We start from the raw sequence: 15097 nt of genomic DNA, 5'->3' as shown, positions 1-15097 counted from the left end.
TGCTTCCAGCTGTGGCCAGTAATGGTGTTTTAGGGAGGGATATAAGGAGGGTACAATCTCCCCCAGTCACTCCTCCCAGCTTGCTGCAACTGTAACTACAGTTCTGTTTATATCTTGATTTCGAGGACCTACTTCTGATTTACAGGTTTGCAAGTGAAATTGGAATTGGACATTATAAAGGGAGCAATTTGGCATGATTTATATATAAATAAAGAACTGTGGAATAATCACAGCAAGCTGTACTGTTGTTCTCAGCTGGTACTTTGGAGACTTTACGGCTCCTACTCTGATTTTGTTCACTTTGAACATTCCTGCTGGAGACCTTTTTCCAGTAGAAGGTAGAATATGGGCATATAATCTATTTGACTTTAGATGGGGACCTACAAGGACCTTTCCAGTTTCCCAAATCTGTATCATAGTACTCTAAGACAAAGGTAACAGAAAGGTAAATTTCTGAGAGGGACTCATTTCTAACAACCTATGTATGACCTAAAAAAAATCCAGTTTCATTTGTTAGGCATTGATTTACCTCTCTAGAGTTCCAAGAGGTTACACCTATGCATGTACAACTCCATATGCAACTATGCATTGAGAATAGAACTAGATAATATTAAGCTGAAACGGTATCACAGAGAGCAGTCCTAGGGTATGGTCCAGGGTATTGGGAACAAAGGGAAATTTGGGCTGTTTTGGCGAAGGGAGAGGACAGAACAGTGATGTTTAGCCATTTTCAGATTTTCTGTCTCTGCTCACTTTCTCTGTGAACTTCTTAAACTGTTTTGCAGTTCTGTGTAGGCTGTTTTTTGTTATTACCTTCCATCCTCAGAGCTGGCTGCATTTCTTTACTAAAAGACATGACCTCTCTCTGCAAATTAATGAAGTTCCCTTAATGACTGTAAATCACCTCAAGATTTTGGGTGCTACAGAGACTGAAAGCATCTTAATTGATATCTTATGGGTTTATGTCTGCATTTCTCTGGGTCTTTCAGTTCCACCTGTGTTCCCCTACTCCTATGCCTTTAGTGATGTCATGATATTGTTTTTGATATTTTATCAGTCTCAAGAATAACGGTTTCCTTCTTTATTTCAGTCTGAAGAGACATGTGGCTGCTATTAACAGACTAGCTGATAAAGGCATGTTTTTTTGGGATTATGGCAATGCTTTTCTCTTGGAAGCTCAAAGGGCTGGTGAGTAGATCCTGGAGCTGTTAGGTGGAAACAAGGACAATCCTGCAAGCATCTTCCCAGCTATATATTTCCGTAGGATAGGGTTGGTCACTGTGTTATGCTAATTCTTTAGTCTCTCTTTCTCTCGTTCTCTGAGACCCCTGACCTTCTCTGTGGCTGTGATAGAGCCTTTATGGGAACCCAAGTGCAGTCTGGTTTTACATTTTATAGTTTTTCTTTATCAAGTCACTGACTATTAAAATTCTTTTATAGGTGCTGATGTTGAGAAAAGAGGAGCCAATAAAACAGAATTTCGGTATCCTTCCTATGTTCAGCACATCATGGGGTATGTTGGGGAGAGTTTGGAATAAAGCACTCAAGTGCCTTGTGACTCCCTCTGTTTAGGGGGAGGGTACTACAGAGATTCCAGTTAGTGCAAATCTTGCTGTAAGTGATTAAAAGGAGTCAATGGAAGCAGTAGGAAAATTGATCTCACAGGTGTTATGCCAGAGTTAGTTTTATTTTTCTCCACTCTGGAGTAATGCCCAGTGTGGTTTAGGAAGAAGTCCTGTTGGCTGTAAGCATCATGCTTATGTTTTCTGTCAGCTTTCTTAGAGTTACTCCTTGCATTTTCCTGTGTACAGGGGAAAAGAAGAGCCAGAACTGGAGGGACATGTTGTATATGATTAACATAAGTAAACTCTGACAGGAAAGGTTTTGCTAATATTTTGTCCTGAAAGGCATGTCATGTCTTGATAATTTGGTGTAAAGCTTTACCATTTTTAGAATTAAAAGGTCTTATGAAAGCAGAGACCAGATGTGTGAACAGTAAGCTAAAACATTGCCAAATCAAAACTCTCCACTCCTTTACATGAATAGCTGCATTTTCTCTTTTGTTGCATCAATTTTTCTTAAGCAGTTCTACTCAAGAGAATAGCCTCAACCTGTAACTATATGCAACTTCACTTTTAGGTGCTAAAAATGAAGAGCTTGTCCCTTCAGAGCAGTAAAGCTCAATTCCAAATTATCAAAGCTTATGTCTGCTCTGAAGTTAAAAGCACGTCTGAAATCGGGCACTCTTCTGCCCCTGTTGCTGACTGTACCTCTTACCCAAGCTGTGCATACTGCTTGTAGAAAAAGCTGAGCTCAGGAGATCTGTTGAGGGATTGGTTTTATAAGACCTTTTGCCTCTGACTCATGCTTAATTTGCCTATACCATGTGAATAAGAGCTTGAAAATAGAGTAAGGCACCAACTAGACTAGATCTCTTCTTCTGAAACTCAGCTGAAGCGTGGCTTACTATTGTGTGTAAACAATGTAGACAGCAAATGAGTCTGGACTCAGGCACTTCTTCAGAACCTCCGCTTGTCTGGTAGTGTAGATGCACTCAGAGTTAGCCTGGGTTAAGGATGAAAAGACCAGGAAGCAGGGAGGGTATATTTGATGAAAGAAAAGAAAAATTACAATTCATCTGATGATGCACTTGTTTGATTGAACTGCCCAACATTCCTATCAAAATTCTGGCCTGACTGTACTTTTATACATCAGTCGATGGCTGCATGAAATAGCACTGTTTAATTTCTTAATTAATGGTCCTTGATGCTTCTGTTTAGATTAGTTCATTTAAAATGTTTCAAATTCTTCCGTCTCCAGCTAATGAAAGAAAAGCACTGCTAGCAGCCAGGATAAATAAGGAAAGAATTTCAACTATCTCTTAATGAAACACGTTCTCTTCCAAGGGACATTTTTTCGCTGGGATTTGGGCCATTCCGCTGGGTTTGTACCTCAGGTGACCCACAGGATCTTGCTGCCACTGACTCAATTGCCATGTCTGTGTTGGAAGACACTATACATCAGGGAGGTAAGACACCACACCATGCCCCCATCACTGGGGGTGCTTTTGGGAAGAAAAGAAAACTGACAGTTGTGAAATGTGTGATAGCTTTTGGTTGAAACCATACAAAGCAGTCTCTTGCCTGTTCCATGTGGGCAGGAAATCTTGCTGTTCTCCAAACCTCCTGTAAGGAGTGTAACCAGCAGGTAAAATATGAAAACACCATGTAGAGAGGTTATTGATCCCAAAGCTATTGTTGCAATTTTGGCGAAGAGCCTGCCTTTTCATTTGTTACAGATTTTCCTGCACTTTGTCACCTTAAAACTTTAAGGCAAACAGTATCTTTCATCAAACAGGTCTCCAAGAATTATTTAAAGGAATCAAATTGCTTTGCCCCTGTCTCACAGGTGAATGAGACATGGGAATCCAGGGAGGTTTTTGAGAGGCTAGCAAGAGATCAGTGGCAGGAAACCCAGGTTTCATGGGTGTGGTGCTCCGTCCAGTGTCATTTATCTGTGATTGCAATTTTGAGGGTTTTTTTTGTCATTTGTTAATAAATTGACAGCTATTTCTACTCACTGGTGGAACCAATCTGGAGTATCTGCGTGGCTCTGTATGCTACTCCAGTATCTAGGAATTACACTGTCTTTCACTCTTCTGTATCCTTGAAAGTGGGCTATTACAGTTATCACCCGCTTATGAATGGGCACTGAGACAAAGCTGATTTTGTGTCAGCAAACATGAATCCTAATCTGCCAGGCTGCAGTGGAAGGCCATACTACTTTCTCTTTCTTTGTCTACTTTTGCAGTAACTGGACAGCAAACTCAAAGACTTAAGTGTCACTGTCCCCTGGCAATGAAGTCCTCAGCTCTTCTGTTTCCAGAGAGTGGGGCTTTGTGCTTCTCAGAATCAAGGAAGGGATCAGAAGGAAATGGATCACAAGTCCAAAGCATATTTTTATGGGGAGGAGAGCATAATATTTTTATCTGGTAATATTGAAATATTTGTTGCTTCTTTCATGAAAGACATCATTGAAATATGAATAGAACTGTGAAAAGTTTGAATGCTCTCCTGTTTGTTTTGGACCAGTTAGCATTGCAAGGATGATGGTATTTCTGAAAAGGATATACCACATTCAGATATGTCTCATTTGAAACAAAACTACTGTTGTCTTCCTGTAATGTAATGCTGGTGTCCAGCCTCCTCTTCCTCCCAAGAGGTGAATTATTGATAGAGTGGGTCAGACCCTGCAAGGTCCTTAGTTCTGTCTATTCTCCTAAACTTTCCTTAGGAGTCATCTTCAAGAAATAGCACTGGAGCATGAGGTGTTTTTAATGCAATGACCCAAAATTGCCTACCCTGTTCTACGGATATTGAAACTTCCATGTTTTTAAACCTAGTCCCTCAGCTTAATTGAAGGGAGGGTGAAATCCAGTACTATAGTGCTGGATCTATTTTCAAAAATTCGCAGTAATTTTTCTGCCAAGTACTGCTATCTCCAGTCATCTTTTCTCTAGATTGAACTGATGCATGCCCTTTGGATGGTTTGCATTGCAAGACTAGGAAATTAATCAGTTAGTTACTGTGTGTACAATAGTATGTGGGTGTTTATATAGATGGTAATGTAAAGCTGGGGAGAGAAGTCTCTTCCACAGACAAAAAGCATTGTACTTTTACATGTATATTCTTAAATCAAATGAAAAATGACATTTAAAAAATCCCAACAGGTGAAAACAAGCTTAAAGGCAAGGCTATTATTGGATTTGCTGTTGAATTTGGCAGGACAGTGGGAACAGGATTTCAAAGAGAAATGAAAACAGAACTTGGCCAGAAAATAAACAGCCATTCATGGATTCATGTTCTTGAGTATGCTACTTGCTATCCACTTCCTATGGGACCTGGGCACAGACCAAATTCCAGGGTCTGGATATCCTCACACACATATACATCTAAAATTCTGAATCTACCTTTGAATTTTGTAAAAGAATCTGCTATGAAGGCTGAGTGAAAACTCCGCAGAGCTGAAGTCTGTGCATTCCAAGTCTAAACTTTTGACCTGGCCTTGTGTCCAATGTTAACCATTCTTCTCCTTTTGTGGAGATGAATTTTTGTGCTTAAACTTCACAAACTGTGAAAAAGTCCAATGTAGTTTTATTATCTGCTTCCACTCCTAAGGTACCCGAGCTTTTAAGTTAGCCTTTGCACAAGAGATGCAGCACTGATGATTGGAGTGTAACTTAGATTTATGACCTTTGTGGTCATAGTACTAGTTTGAAGGCTGAGCTGATGTGCAACAACAATACAAATCTCCCAAGAGCAAAGGGAGCCAGTCTCTGTGTTGATGAGGACTATTCCTCTGAGTACACAATGCTTTCTAGTATCTTTTAAACCCTAAGTAAGTACAAGTGCCTATGAAATACCAAAAGCAGCACAGTAGCTTGTCTGACTTCAAAACACACTCCTGCTGGGGTGGTGAGGTGGAGGCAGCAGTTTAGCAAATGAGACACATGGAGCTACTCTAAAGTTAAGGTCTTTCTAGAAAGAATGGTAAGATGTTTTCAATTGCAGGAAGTAAGACTAAATAAAAGAGAGGATTCTTCACTTCTCCAGGCATAACTGATGAAATCCAACTTTAGACACACCACAGTTTAGGACAGAGAATATGACGGTTTATTGGAGCTGGCTGGGAGAGACAGATGTGCTGTGTTGAGATATGTCCTTGTAGCCAGTATTCTCATCTGGCTTCTCTTCTGGATATGTTCTGTAGAATTAAAAGACAGTAAGATCTTTTCTATAAGTCTCTGCACTGTGAAGTATAACATATGGTAAGTATTCTCTGAGATATCTTATAAAAGTGATAGGAAGGAACTCATTCTCTATTCGATTTTCTAGAGTAACTCCTGTAAACTCTCATTAAATATCTATAATAACCTAATAGTAGTGAATACTACCCACTAACTTCTAGAAGAGGCTCTCTTAAAGCTTATGAATGGCAGCACAATCCTACTAGGACAGCACTAGCAGATGTTTCATCTTTCACTCCCTACAAAGCTAAGAGCTGACAATCCTCATTGCAGACTTTAGAAGCTATCACTTGGAGCCAACCCCTAAAGCATGACAGGTCTTTTCAGGATCATTAAAGTGCTCTGTATGGAAGACCTGCTTCTGCAGAAACGAGCATATTTTACATTTCCCTTTCACAATGTCTTTAACCTGGATTAAATATGAGTATCTTGACTTTTCCTCTTTCCTTCTTGTAGTTTTACTATGCATATCTGCTCACATATTTCCTAATGGAAAGACAGTAGTCTAAACACTCTTTCAGTTACCAGGGACAATTTCAAGTTAGCAGCATGCAGTTTCTCCAGTTTTACTGGCTTTCAAACATAAAGTTATATGTATATTATAATTTGACTTGAAAATGGATGAGAGCTGGGAAAGTGATGGGGAACATGCTATCTTGGCATCTGCAGAAGTTATAACTTCAACCTCCAATGCATGAGCAAGTCACTGTGGCTTAGCACATTGCCACATGCTAGCTGAGCTCTGGTAGCTGACCATGTCTCTTAGGACAAGGTAATGTGATGTAGCTTCACCCATAGAGAAAGAGCCTACAGGCAGTAACTTCTTCAGCCACTATAACCTCATCTGAGCTCACACTGAGCCTGTGTGGAAAGGCATAACTGTGAAAGCCCCCAAAATTAAGGCAGTAAGACAATGCTTCTGTCCCATTCCATACCCGCTCTCCCTTTTGTTACTCACTTGCTACAGTGGTGCCATGCCTTTGGAGGCAGCTGATTGTACTGAGCTCACCATGTATCTGACTGATACATGCCATATTTCACTGTCACTTCAAATATCTTTATTCTTACTCCTCTTTGGTTTGGCTGATTGAGATGGAATGGCACAGATATAAATGAGAAGATGGAGAATATAAAACCCTTATATGTAATTCAATTCTTAGGTAACAACATATATATCTAAACAAAGTGTAGGGTGGATTTACGCATAAAGTAGCTACTCCATTGTAAGTTTTTCTGTGCAGTTTGTTCTCCATAGTAATGCGAGGCAACATACCTCAGTTTGTAGGATAAGAGACCTGAGTTTTATCTTGGGATAAAATCATTCACGTGGGCCATTTAGTACAGAGCAACTGCTGTGTCATAAATCTATATCCCAGCATTGATGTAACTTATCCTCATGTACTTATTGCCAGCTGCTTCTGAGAATTTCTGCTGGCTGACTCAAAGGAGTTATTTACTACCTGATGCAAGACTGAAGTCTGGTACCCAATGTCATGGAGTATACTAAAACTACTAATTTAGCAAAGGATCAGAAAGGGATTGGCATTTAGTAGGCAGCAAGCCAGGTGACCAAAAATAAACAGTACATGTAACCCATACTTTGAGGTTTAATTTGGTTTGCTAAAGACCTGAATGAGAGTTATCATTCCAGCTGTCTCCTGGGCAACATCTCATACCTTCCTCTAAATGTATAGTACCAGTTACTGCATCAGCCGCACAGAGGATTCTATATAGCATTTCCTATATGCGTGCTTGTATCTGAGAGTAGAATTTGACTTCCTAGTGCTGTCAGATGAATTAAATTAAATTTAGACCATATTGCATTCATTTCAAGACCTCTTTTCTTTCTTGCTTTCTCTTGCAAGTAAGCACATCTGTGAAGCAGCAGTACCACGATAACATCCGCTGGATTCGGGAAGCTGGCAGGCACAGCTTGGTAAGTGCACAACCTTCTTCAGCACATGTGGCCACTCCTGGTCCAGAATGCAGCTTTTGAATGCTGGAGTGAAAAACAGGAATGGGCATGAATGAAAACACTGGCTGTAACTCCCAGGGCTGATAACTTAAACGTCTCTCCACAGCAGGGTTTTAGGGAGAGCTGAAGCAGTTCTTTCCCTTCACTTCCTCATCTGGAAATGTTCAAATAATCCAGCAATATCTAGTCTTGTATCTGGAGTGAAACACGTCAATGATTCACCCTCCACTTCATTTGTAACTACCTTTCTTTCAGAGCGCTATTCAAAATGTCCCTCTTGGCATTGCTTTGGCCCAGCCTCTTCGTGCCTGCAGTTCCCAGTACCCCTTTCAAAACAGGTGATGAGGCCAGAGAACTGCCATCTTTTTGCATTGTGGGAAGCAGGATACCAGTGAAGCATCCTTTGTTTTTCTTTTAGGGCAGGCTCTCACTGTGAAGCTAACCGGTAACACTGTAGGGCTCACATGTGCTCTCCTCATCTGGAAGCCAGATTGGTCTGTGGGGTAAAAGCTGGAGAGGAGCATAGCTGTGCAGCACAGATGTTCTTTGCCATTCTTTGTTTCCATATTTCTCTTGCCTTCCAGCCCACCACCGCCAGTTCCAAACCTCTCAACTGTTGATAAGGGATTTGTTGATAGGGGGATTATAACAGAACAATCATGTTGATTTAAAAAGTGGGACTTATTGGACAGTAGCAGCTGAATACAGAAATACATCTCGCTGATTGTGTGAGTAGAGATAAAACTCAGTTCAAAGAGGGATTTTAATTTCTTTTTTTCTGGAAGCTGGATGTTGATGAAGAAATAATCTGCACTTTCTCCTACAGAAGGGTTCAATCCTGTGACTCCATTTATCTGGGGCCTGAAGATAAGCCAGTTGCACAGAGAATCTTATCACTCTGGCATTTTTATTTTCCAGGTTGTTGGCTCTCAAGCTAGAATCTTATATTCTGATCAGAGGGGTCGTGTGTCTATAGCCATGGCTATTAATCGAGCGATTTCTGAAGGAAGGATTAAGGTTTGTCTTCTTTGTCTTGATATGGTCCGGTAATTGCATTTAATGTCTGAGACTGGAGTGGCAGGTGGGAAAGGAGAAAGCTCAACCAGTGAGAGTAAAAGTGCCTGCTGTTTACATGGGACCAGTATTCTGTTAGCATGTATTAGAGCTCAGTCCTCTGCCTGTCACCAGTATTGTGCTATGTAATAGAAGAGACATGTGTTTAGCAACTCTCTGAAATATGCTACCTTTTATTTCATGTTGGGAATCTGCCTTATTTTCTACTTGGGCATCTACAAGCACAACATATCATGCTGTGATTTCCGAAAACACAAGGCAGGGACTGTAACTTCTCAGCACTGCCCCAAACATTAAAATAACAAGAGTCTGTGCCACTCCTCAGTGCTTCTTACCCGCTGTCCCTCACTTTCAGCCATATTATAGCTACAGCCAGCTCTGCAGTCAATTTTCATTTGCATTGCATATGTGAATGAAGAAAATCTTTAGGCTGGACTCTACCACTCTAGTGCATAATGAGTAATATCTTAGTTGTCTGGGTAAAATCCCACTGACCATATGTGGTGGTGGTAATATGGGCAAGACTGTATAGGGATTTTCTAAGTTCTTTGTGAGTATTGCAGGTAGACATACAATGTGACATCCTGAGGGGACCAAAATCCTGAAGGCACAACTCAGTAATTATACTCATTACTTGCTGTGCGTAGACCAGCATCAGACCAAGGCATTGTCACTCATTCATCTCCATCTCTTTTATAGCTGAATTACAATTACCCTTTTTAAAGGGGCAAACTCAAGTAAAACTTAGAATGGATTCCAGCTAGGAAAGGTCTGGGTTTTGTTACTCAGAAAATGTTTGTTAAAATATTTCAAATGCTGTTGACCTTCTTGGGATTCGAAATGAACGTCACTGCAAGCTAGTCTCAAAAAATAAACCTAACCAAACAGAGCACTCTCTTGGAGCTATGACTGACAAGGTCAGACTCCCAGGCCCTTCGAATTTTGTTGCACCCTTTTTTTGTTTCTGTGATTCTCCATTCCTCCTCTTGCAAGCTGGGTGCTCATGTCTATTTTCAATGATTTTCTAATTCACTGCCAGCATAAAACAGAGCCAGCTAATTCCAGACCACACCATGCCAAGAGTGAATTATTCTTATATAAACCCTGTGCATGGCAAATGATAATGAAGACCTGCAAGCTGATCTAGATTCATACTGTCAGTTAAATTCCAGGTCAAGAATGGACTTGTTTGAGCTGTATGAAATAACTGATTTTCATTGCTAACTTATTTTTAGTCTTGAAGTCTTCCAAAAGAATGAAAAAGTGTAAAACTTCTTACTGTTAGTTTTCATTTTCAACAGCAAACAAGAACTATTTTTGAATGAAGATTTTTGCATACTGAAATGTCTTTGAAATTTCAGCAAAGAAATGCTCAGATGAAATAACCTTACTGCTTCCCCTCTTCTTCCTGCCCTCCTTTGAGGATGCCATTGGCATAAAAACAAGCTCTTGTTCCTAGTTATGAAAGAATGGTGGCTTTCAAGAACAGCATGTGAACAACTGTTTTATAATAAATAATAGCAGGCAGAGGAGGTGTTTCAGGGGGGTTAGGGGAGGGGACAAAGCTGAGGTTTGAAATGACAGACGTGAATTCAGCAAATTATGATACTTGGTAGCACTGACAGTCCATGAAGGATTCCATTTTTTTGTCCTTGGCTTTTTGCAGGCTCCAGTAGTCCTCAGCAGAGATCACCATGATGTGAGCGGGACCGACAGTCCTTACAGAGAAACATCAAACATTTATGATGGATCAGCCTTTTGCGCAGGTCAGCAAAGCAGCTGAGGCTTGTCTGTCTGGGCAAACAAGGAAATTGCTTTAAAAGAGAAATTGTTTTTTTATGCAACATTTTAAAAATGTTTTTGTTTAACCCTTTAATCCAAATTAATCAGATTTTCTGAGAAGCTTTGTGGGATTTAATAGTGATACAGAGATGAATATGGAGCTAGTTAAATAGGAGAGGTCCAGAACAATGCTGAAAAATCAATGAAGATGCACCAGATTTACCTGAATGTCCAGGGAGAGCAGTCTGTCTCAGAGGACTGTATCTTCTGTTTGATTTTAATTTTGCATCTCACTGTTTCAAAGAGGTGATCTGAGCAGAATTACAGCTGTATTTCCTTAGAATCCACAAGATCAAAATCAGGTCTATAATAGTATTTTGCTTAAAGCAAAAAGATTCACAGCTGAGTTCATTTCATTGCCTGAGGACTCAAGAAAACAGTCTGGAGTTTCTGAAAGGAACTTTTCTGGTCATAAGGGAACATACTTTGACAGTAAAAGCGTGAGAACGGAAGTCAGGTGTTCTGGATTAGACTCCAAGCCTTGTTGCTCACTTACAGTGTGACTGTGGGCAAATCATGTAGGTTTGCTATACAAAAGGAGCCTTTAATTCTGCACACCTGACCTGAGCTAACCAGACTGTGCTTTTAAGTTTGTGAAATGATGCTTTAGAAAAATAAACCTAAGACATATCAGATTAGAGACCTGAAAAAATGAATGAAGCACTAAGCAATTTTAAACCAGAATCTTCCTCAATTTCCATCCATAAAGTGGAAATTATGATAATAGCTTTAGCCCAGTAGTGTTTCCACATGTCATGAACTGACAATCACAAAGTGGCTTAAGATTGGAGGATACAAGCTGCTGCAGAAGGAGAAATTATGATAGAGGTAGCTGAGCATATTGAATTACTTCCATTATGGGAATTCATATAATAGAACCAAATTATGGCTCAATTTCAAGGAGGAAAGTTCCCTGCTAACTTAAGTGGATTTCCTGAAGAAATGAGGCTTTTAGCTGTGTCTGTCAGTCCCACTTCAACACTTCTTGAGTATGTTGGCTATTTCTAATAGGCCAGATGGATAGATGCCTTGAATAATATTTGGTTCTGACAAGCTGTGAGAAAATAGTGCAGCTGCACAGAGAACAGCAATTTAAAGTAATGTCTCCACCAAAGGGCTTAGCAACATAAGTAAACCTCAGGCAATGCCCTCAGAAGAGGGCAATAGAAACAAGGCTTGCTAAATCCCATTGCTCATCATGCTATGTGTTTTTCTTTGCATTTTGTGATTTACATGAACCATTTGCCTTCTCCAAGGGCTTATCTAAAGCCTATTGACCACTGATTTCCCTGGTCTTTGAAACCAGCCCTAACTCTGTTTTACCAGATGAGCCTCTGGAGGTAATAAAATAGCATCTTAGGTCTTCCTCTCTCCCTTCTTTCCCGTTGTTTTAACACCACATTTGAGCTGGTTCAGGTGAAACTGGCTCCTCTGTAGCACACAGGAGTTTTCCAGAGTGTTTGCCTGTCTCGTTTTGGTTTATAGTAAGTACCTCAGCCTGATCCTTGGCAAACATGGGTCTTCACTGTTCTGCAAAGTGTATTTCAGCACAGACATTTGCACAGTTAGTGACCTTTATCGAAGCCAAGGAGCAGCACGTTATTACATTGTTAGTCGACTGGCCATGCTCCTTGTCCAACCTCCACTCTTATCATGCTGGTGGCTGAGGAAGAAATCTGTACACTTTAGAATATGGGGATTTTGATCTCTCCCATTCCCTCTTGACAGCACTGTAATTATGATAATTGGGTTATTAAAGTGACATAATGCCAGATAAAAGATGCCATAATGGGGCTTTTGACAGGGTTTAACATAGATTAGTGCTCAAGTAAACTCATTTTTCCATCAGGCATGTAACAACTGTGGGCATGCAAATGTGGCTGGTGGGGACATTGCTGTTTGTCTCTTATTTTTTGCTGTTAAAAGCACAGCAAATGATCTATTAAATCTGGACAAACGTTTTCAATAAATTTTACCCTGTTATCCTCTGTGTGTACCTCTTTCCACCTCTCTGGGTATATGCTTTAGCACAAAGTGTAGTGAACATACAAAACTCTAGTGAACATTTCAGTGGAAATCATGCATTTGACATTAGTCAAATTACATTTGTCTGCTAAATTATTTTTCTTCAATTTTAAAACAAAAGAAACCTCCTGTGTGATTTCAGCAGTAAAATTTTTCAGGGTAAAATTCCCCCATGTCCAGAGAATCAGGGCCAATATCACTTTCATCCCAAATTTGTTCCCAAAGTGCAAATCCTTAGCTTTAGACTGGCTTCTGCACAGGGCTGAATTAACTTCAGTCTGATCTGAAAATGCTTCAGGCTTCTGAGAACTGCAAGGTGTGTAGTTTTCCAGGTACCCACCCCCTACTTTGAAACCCTCCACATGGATGTGTCCAGCCTGTTCTTCCGTGACTGAGGCATTCCAAAGGAGAGAGGATTGTATTTCTCTCTACCCTGAGGAGGTATCTCCCAGCTGAGGATTGGTATGATCTTCATCTGCTTGAATTGGATCAATGCAGAAAGCACCAGGGTCCTCACAAACCACAGGGTGAAATTGGCATTTGCTTCTCCCAGTGTAGGGGCAAAGAGTGGGAGGAAAATATCTCTTGCCTGTTCCTCCCAAGAATGAGATGTTCAGTGTACATCTGTGAGAGAAGCTGTGAGTAAACCCTGCCTCCAACACGGCCTTCATACAGCAAAATCAAGGTATTAGTGGAAGGAGTGAGCAGCACAACAAAAACATGAATGCAGCATGTCAGAGCCATAACACCTTTCCTCTCCTTCTAGACATGGCGGTACAAAACTTTGTAGGAGATGCGTTCAGAGGAGCGACCTGGGTCGCATTGCACAACGGTGGTGGAGTTGGCTGGTAAGAACTTATTTATATTTCTAAAGCTGGACTCTGAATCCTGCTACCACTGCTGTGTATGTGTGTGGGGAGGAGGGACAGGAGGGGAACTGCAGAAAAGAAGTGTGTATTACTGGGGTAGTACAATGTCATGATCATGGGAAGGATGGGTTTGGAGACAAGGATGTCTTATAAGGTAAAGTGTGGTGTTGTATGAAGCTTTTTTAATGAATGCACATATCTCTAGAAAAAGTGTTTTGGACGTTGGCCACAGCACAGTTTGAAGAACTTAATTTGCCAAACAAGGACAGTCTGCCATGGTCTTTTTGAACAGATCCTGCTTCCAAAGTTGTCTTCACACATGCACAGCCAGAGTGTTAGTGGATGGATTATGTTTAGGTTTCCCCTTAAGCTGTACTTAAATCTGTGACCTTAGGACCCCAGTATAAATGCTCATGTGCTAAAATGCAACGAGGGGTTATTGATAAAAAACAGCTCAGGTGCCAGCAAACCCCCCAGCCTTTCTCCCCTTACTCGTGCCTGGTAGGATAAAAGACCACAGCCAAGTAAGGACTGGATTAAACACCTTCTTTACATAAGATGCAGAACTAAGAGAAATGCCTAAACTGAGAAGCAGAATGAAAGAAATATTATATATCGAGAGGAAAACTGATCTCCTTCATATGACACTAAAAGGTTACTCTGGGTTGGCAGAGATGTAGGGAAAAGGAGAGCCTGGCCACACTGCAGAGGCTTTAGTTCTGGTTTGTTCTTTCCAGCATAGTCCAGCAAAGCCTCTTCCATTTACAGTCATGTCTTCATTTGGTGGTTCTGTCAGTCAAAAGGGGCACAGCCCTCTATCAAATACTGTAGTGAACCCTCCCACTTCCCTGTTCTATCCAGCTCTGGAATATGCCAACAACATAATAAGCCAGAGAACTTGTAGCAGATGTTATCCTCAGAGACATCTGATGGGACTTAATTGTTACTCATCCGGATGAGCTGAATCTAGAAATATCCCTTCAAGTCAGATGGAGAATTCCCTCTCCAGTACCCTGATTCCTTTGATTTCAGTGAAGTAACTACTGAAAAGAAGGTACATGAGAGCAAAATTGAACAACGGGATAAGAAAGCTTTCTGAGGGCTTAGACACATGGAGTAAAAATTTGCCTATACTGATTTCAGTGATAACAACCATTATGGCCAGGATTTTATTCACAACGTCCATAACTCTGAATGGAAAGTACATACCAGAATATCTTCTTACTCTGATCATCTCAGTCTCAGACTCCAGAGATAGCAGCAGACCAGTTCTGTCTAAACTGCCAAAGAAAAATCACTTTCCACTACATGTTGTGCAAAATATTTGGAATCTTTTTATGATAATTATAATTATTAGAATTGCTAAAATAACTGCTTATGCCACAGGTGTTCTGTGCATCAATGATGCTTAATTCAAAGGACACAAATGATCATATTCCCTGTCTCTCTCTGGCCTCTGTAAGGCCAATCCCTCCTTCATGTTTCTAGCCCTCTGAGCAATTCAAA

At 40.6% G+C, this 15097-nt stretch overlaps 1 protein-coding gene across 1 annotated transcript in view; it reads left to right on the top strand.

The window, feature by feature from the left end:
* Window positions 1–15097, top strand: part of UROC1 (urocanate hydratase 1) — a 44720-nt gene that overhangs the window by 23682 nt on the left and 5941 nt on the right. Inside the window, exons 12-18 of the mRNA XM_068408338.1 lie at window positions 1091–1188; window positions 1441–1513; window positions 2907–3028; window positions 7672–7742; window positions 8700–8798; window positions 10522–10621; window positions 13489–13570. Coding sequence (XP_068264439.1) covers window positions 1091–1188; window positions 1441–1513; window positions 2907–3028; window positions 7672–7742; window positions 8700–8798; window positions 10522–10621; window positions 13489–13570 — 645 coding nt within the window. The remainder of the gene's footprint in view (window positions 1–1090; window positions 1189–1440; window positions 1514–2906; window positions 3029–7671; window positions 7743–8699; window positions 8799–10521; window positions 10622–13488; window positions 13571–15097) is intronic.

The sequence above is a fragment of the Nyctibius grandis genome, chromosome 10, assembly GCF_013368605.1.
Source record: "Nyctibius grandis isolate bNycGra1 chromosome 10, bNycGra1.pri, whole genome shotgun sequence".
Classification (NCBI taxonomy): domain Eukaryota; kingdom Metazoa; phylum Chordata; class Aves; order Nyctibiiformes; family Nyctibiidae; genus Nyctibius; species Nyctibius grandis.
Note: the sequence above shows the minus strand (reverse complement) of the source record. Positions and strands in the feature narration are given on the sequence as shown.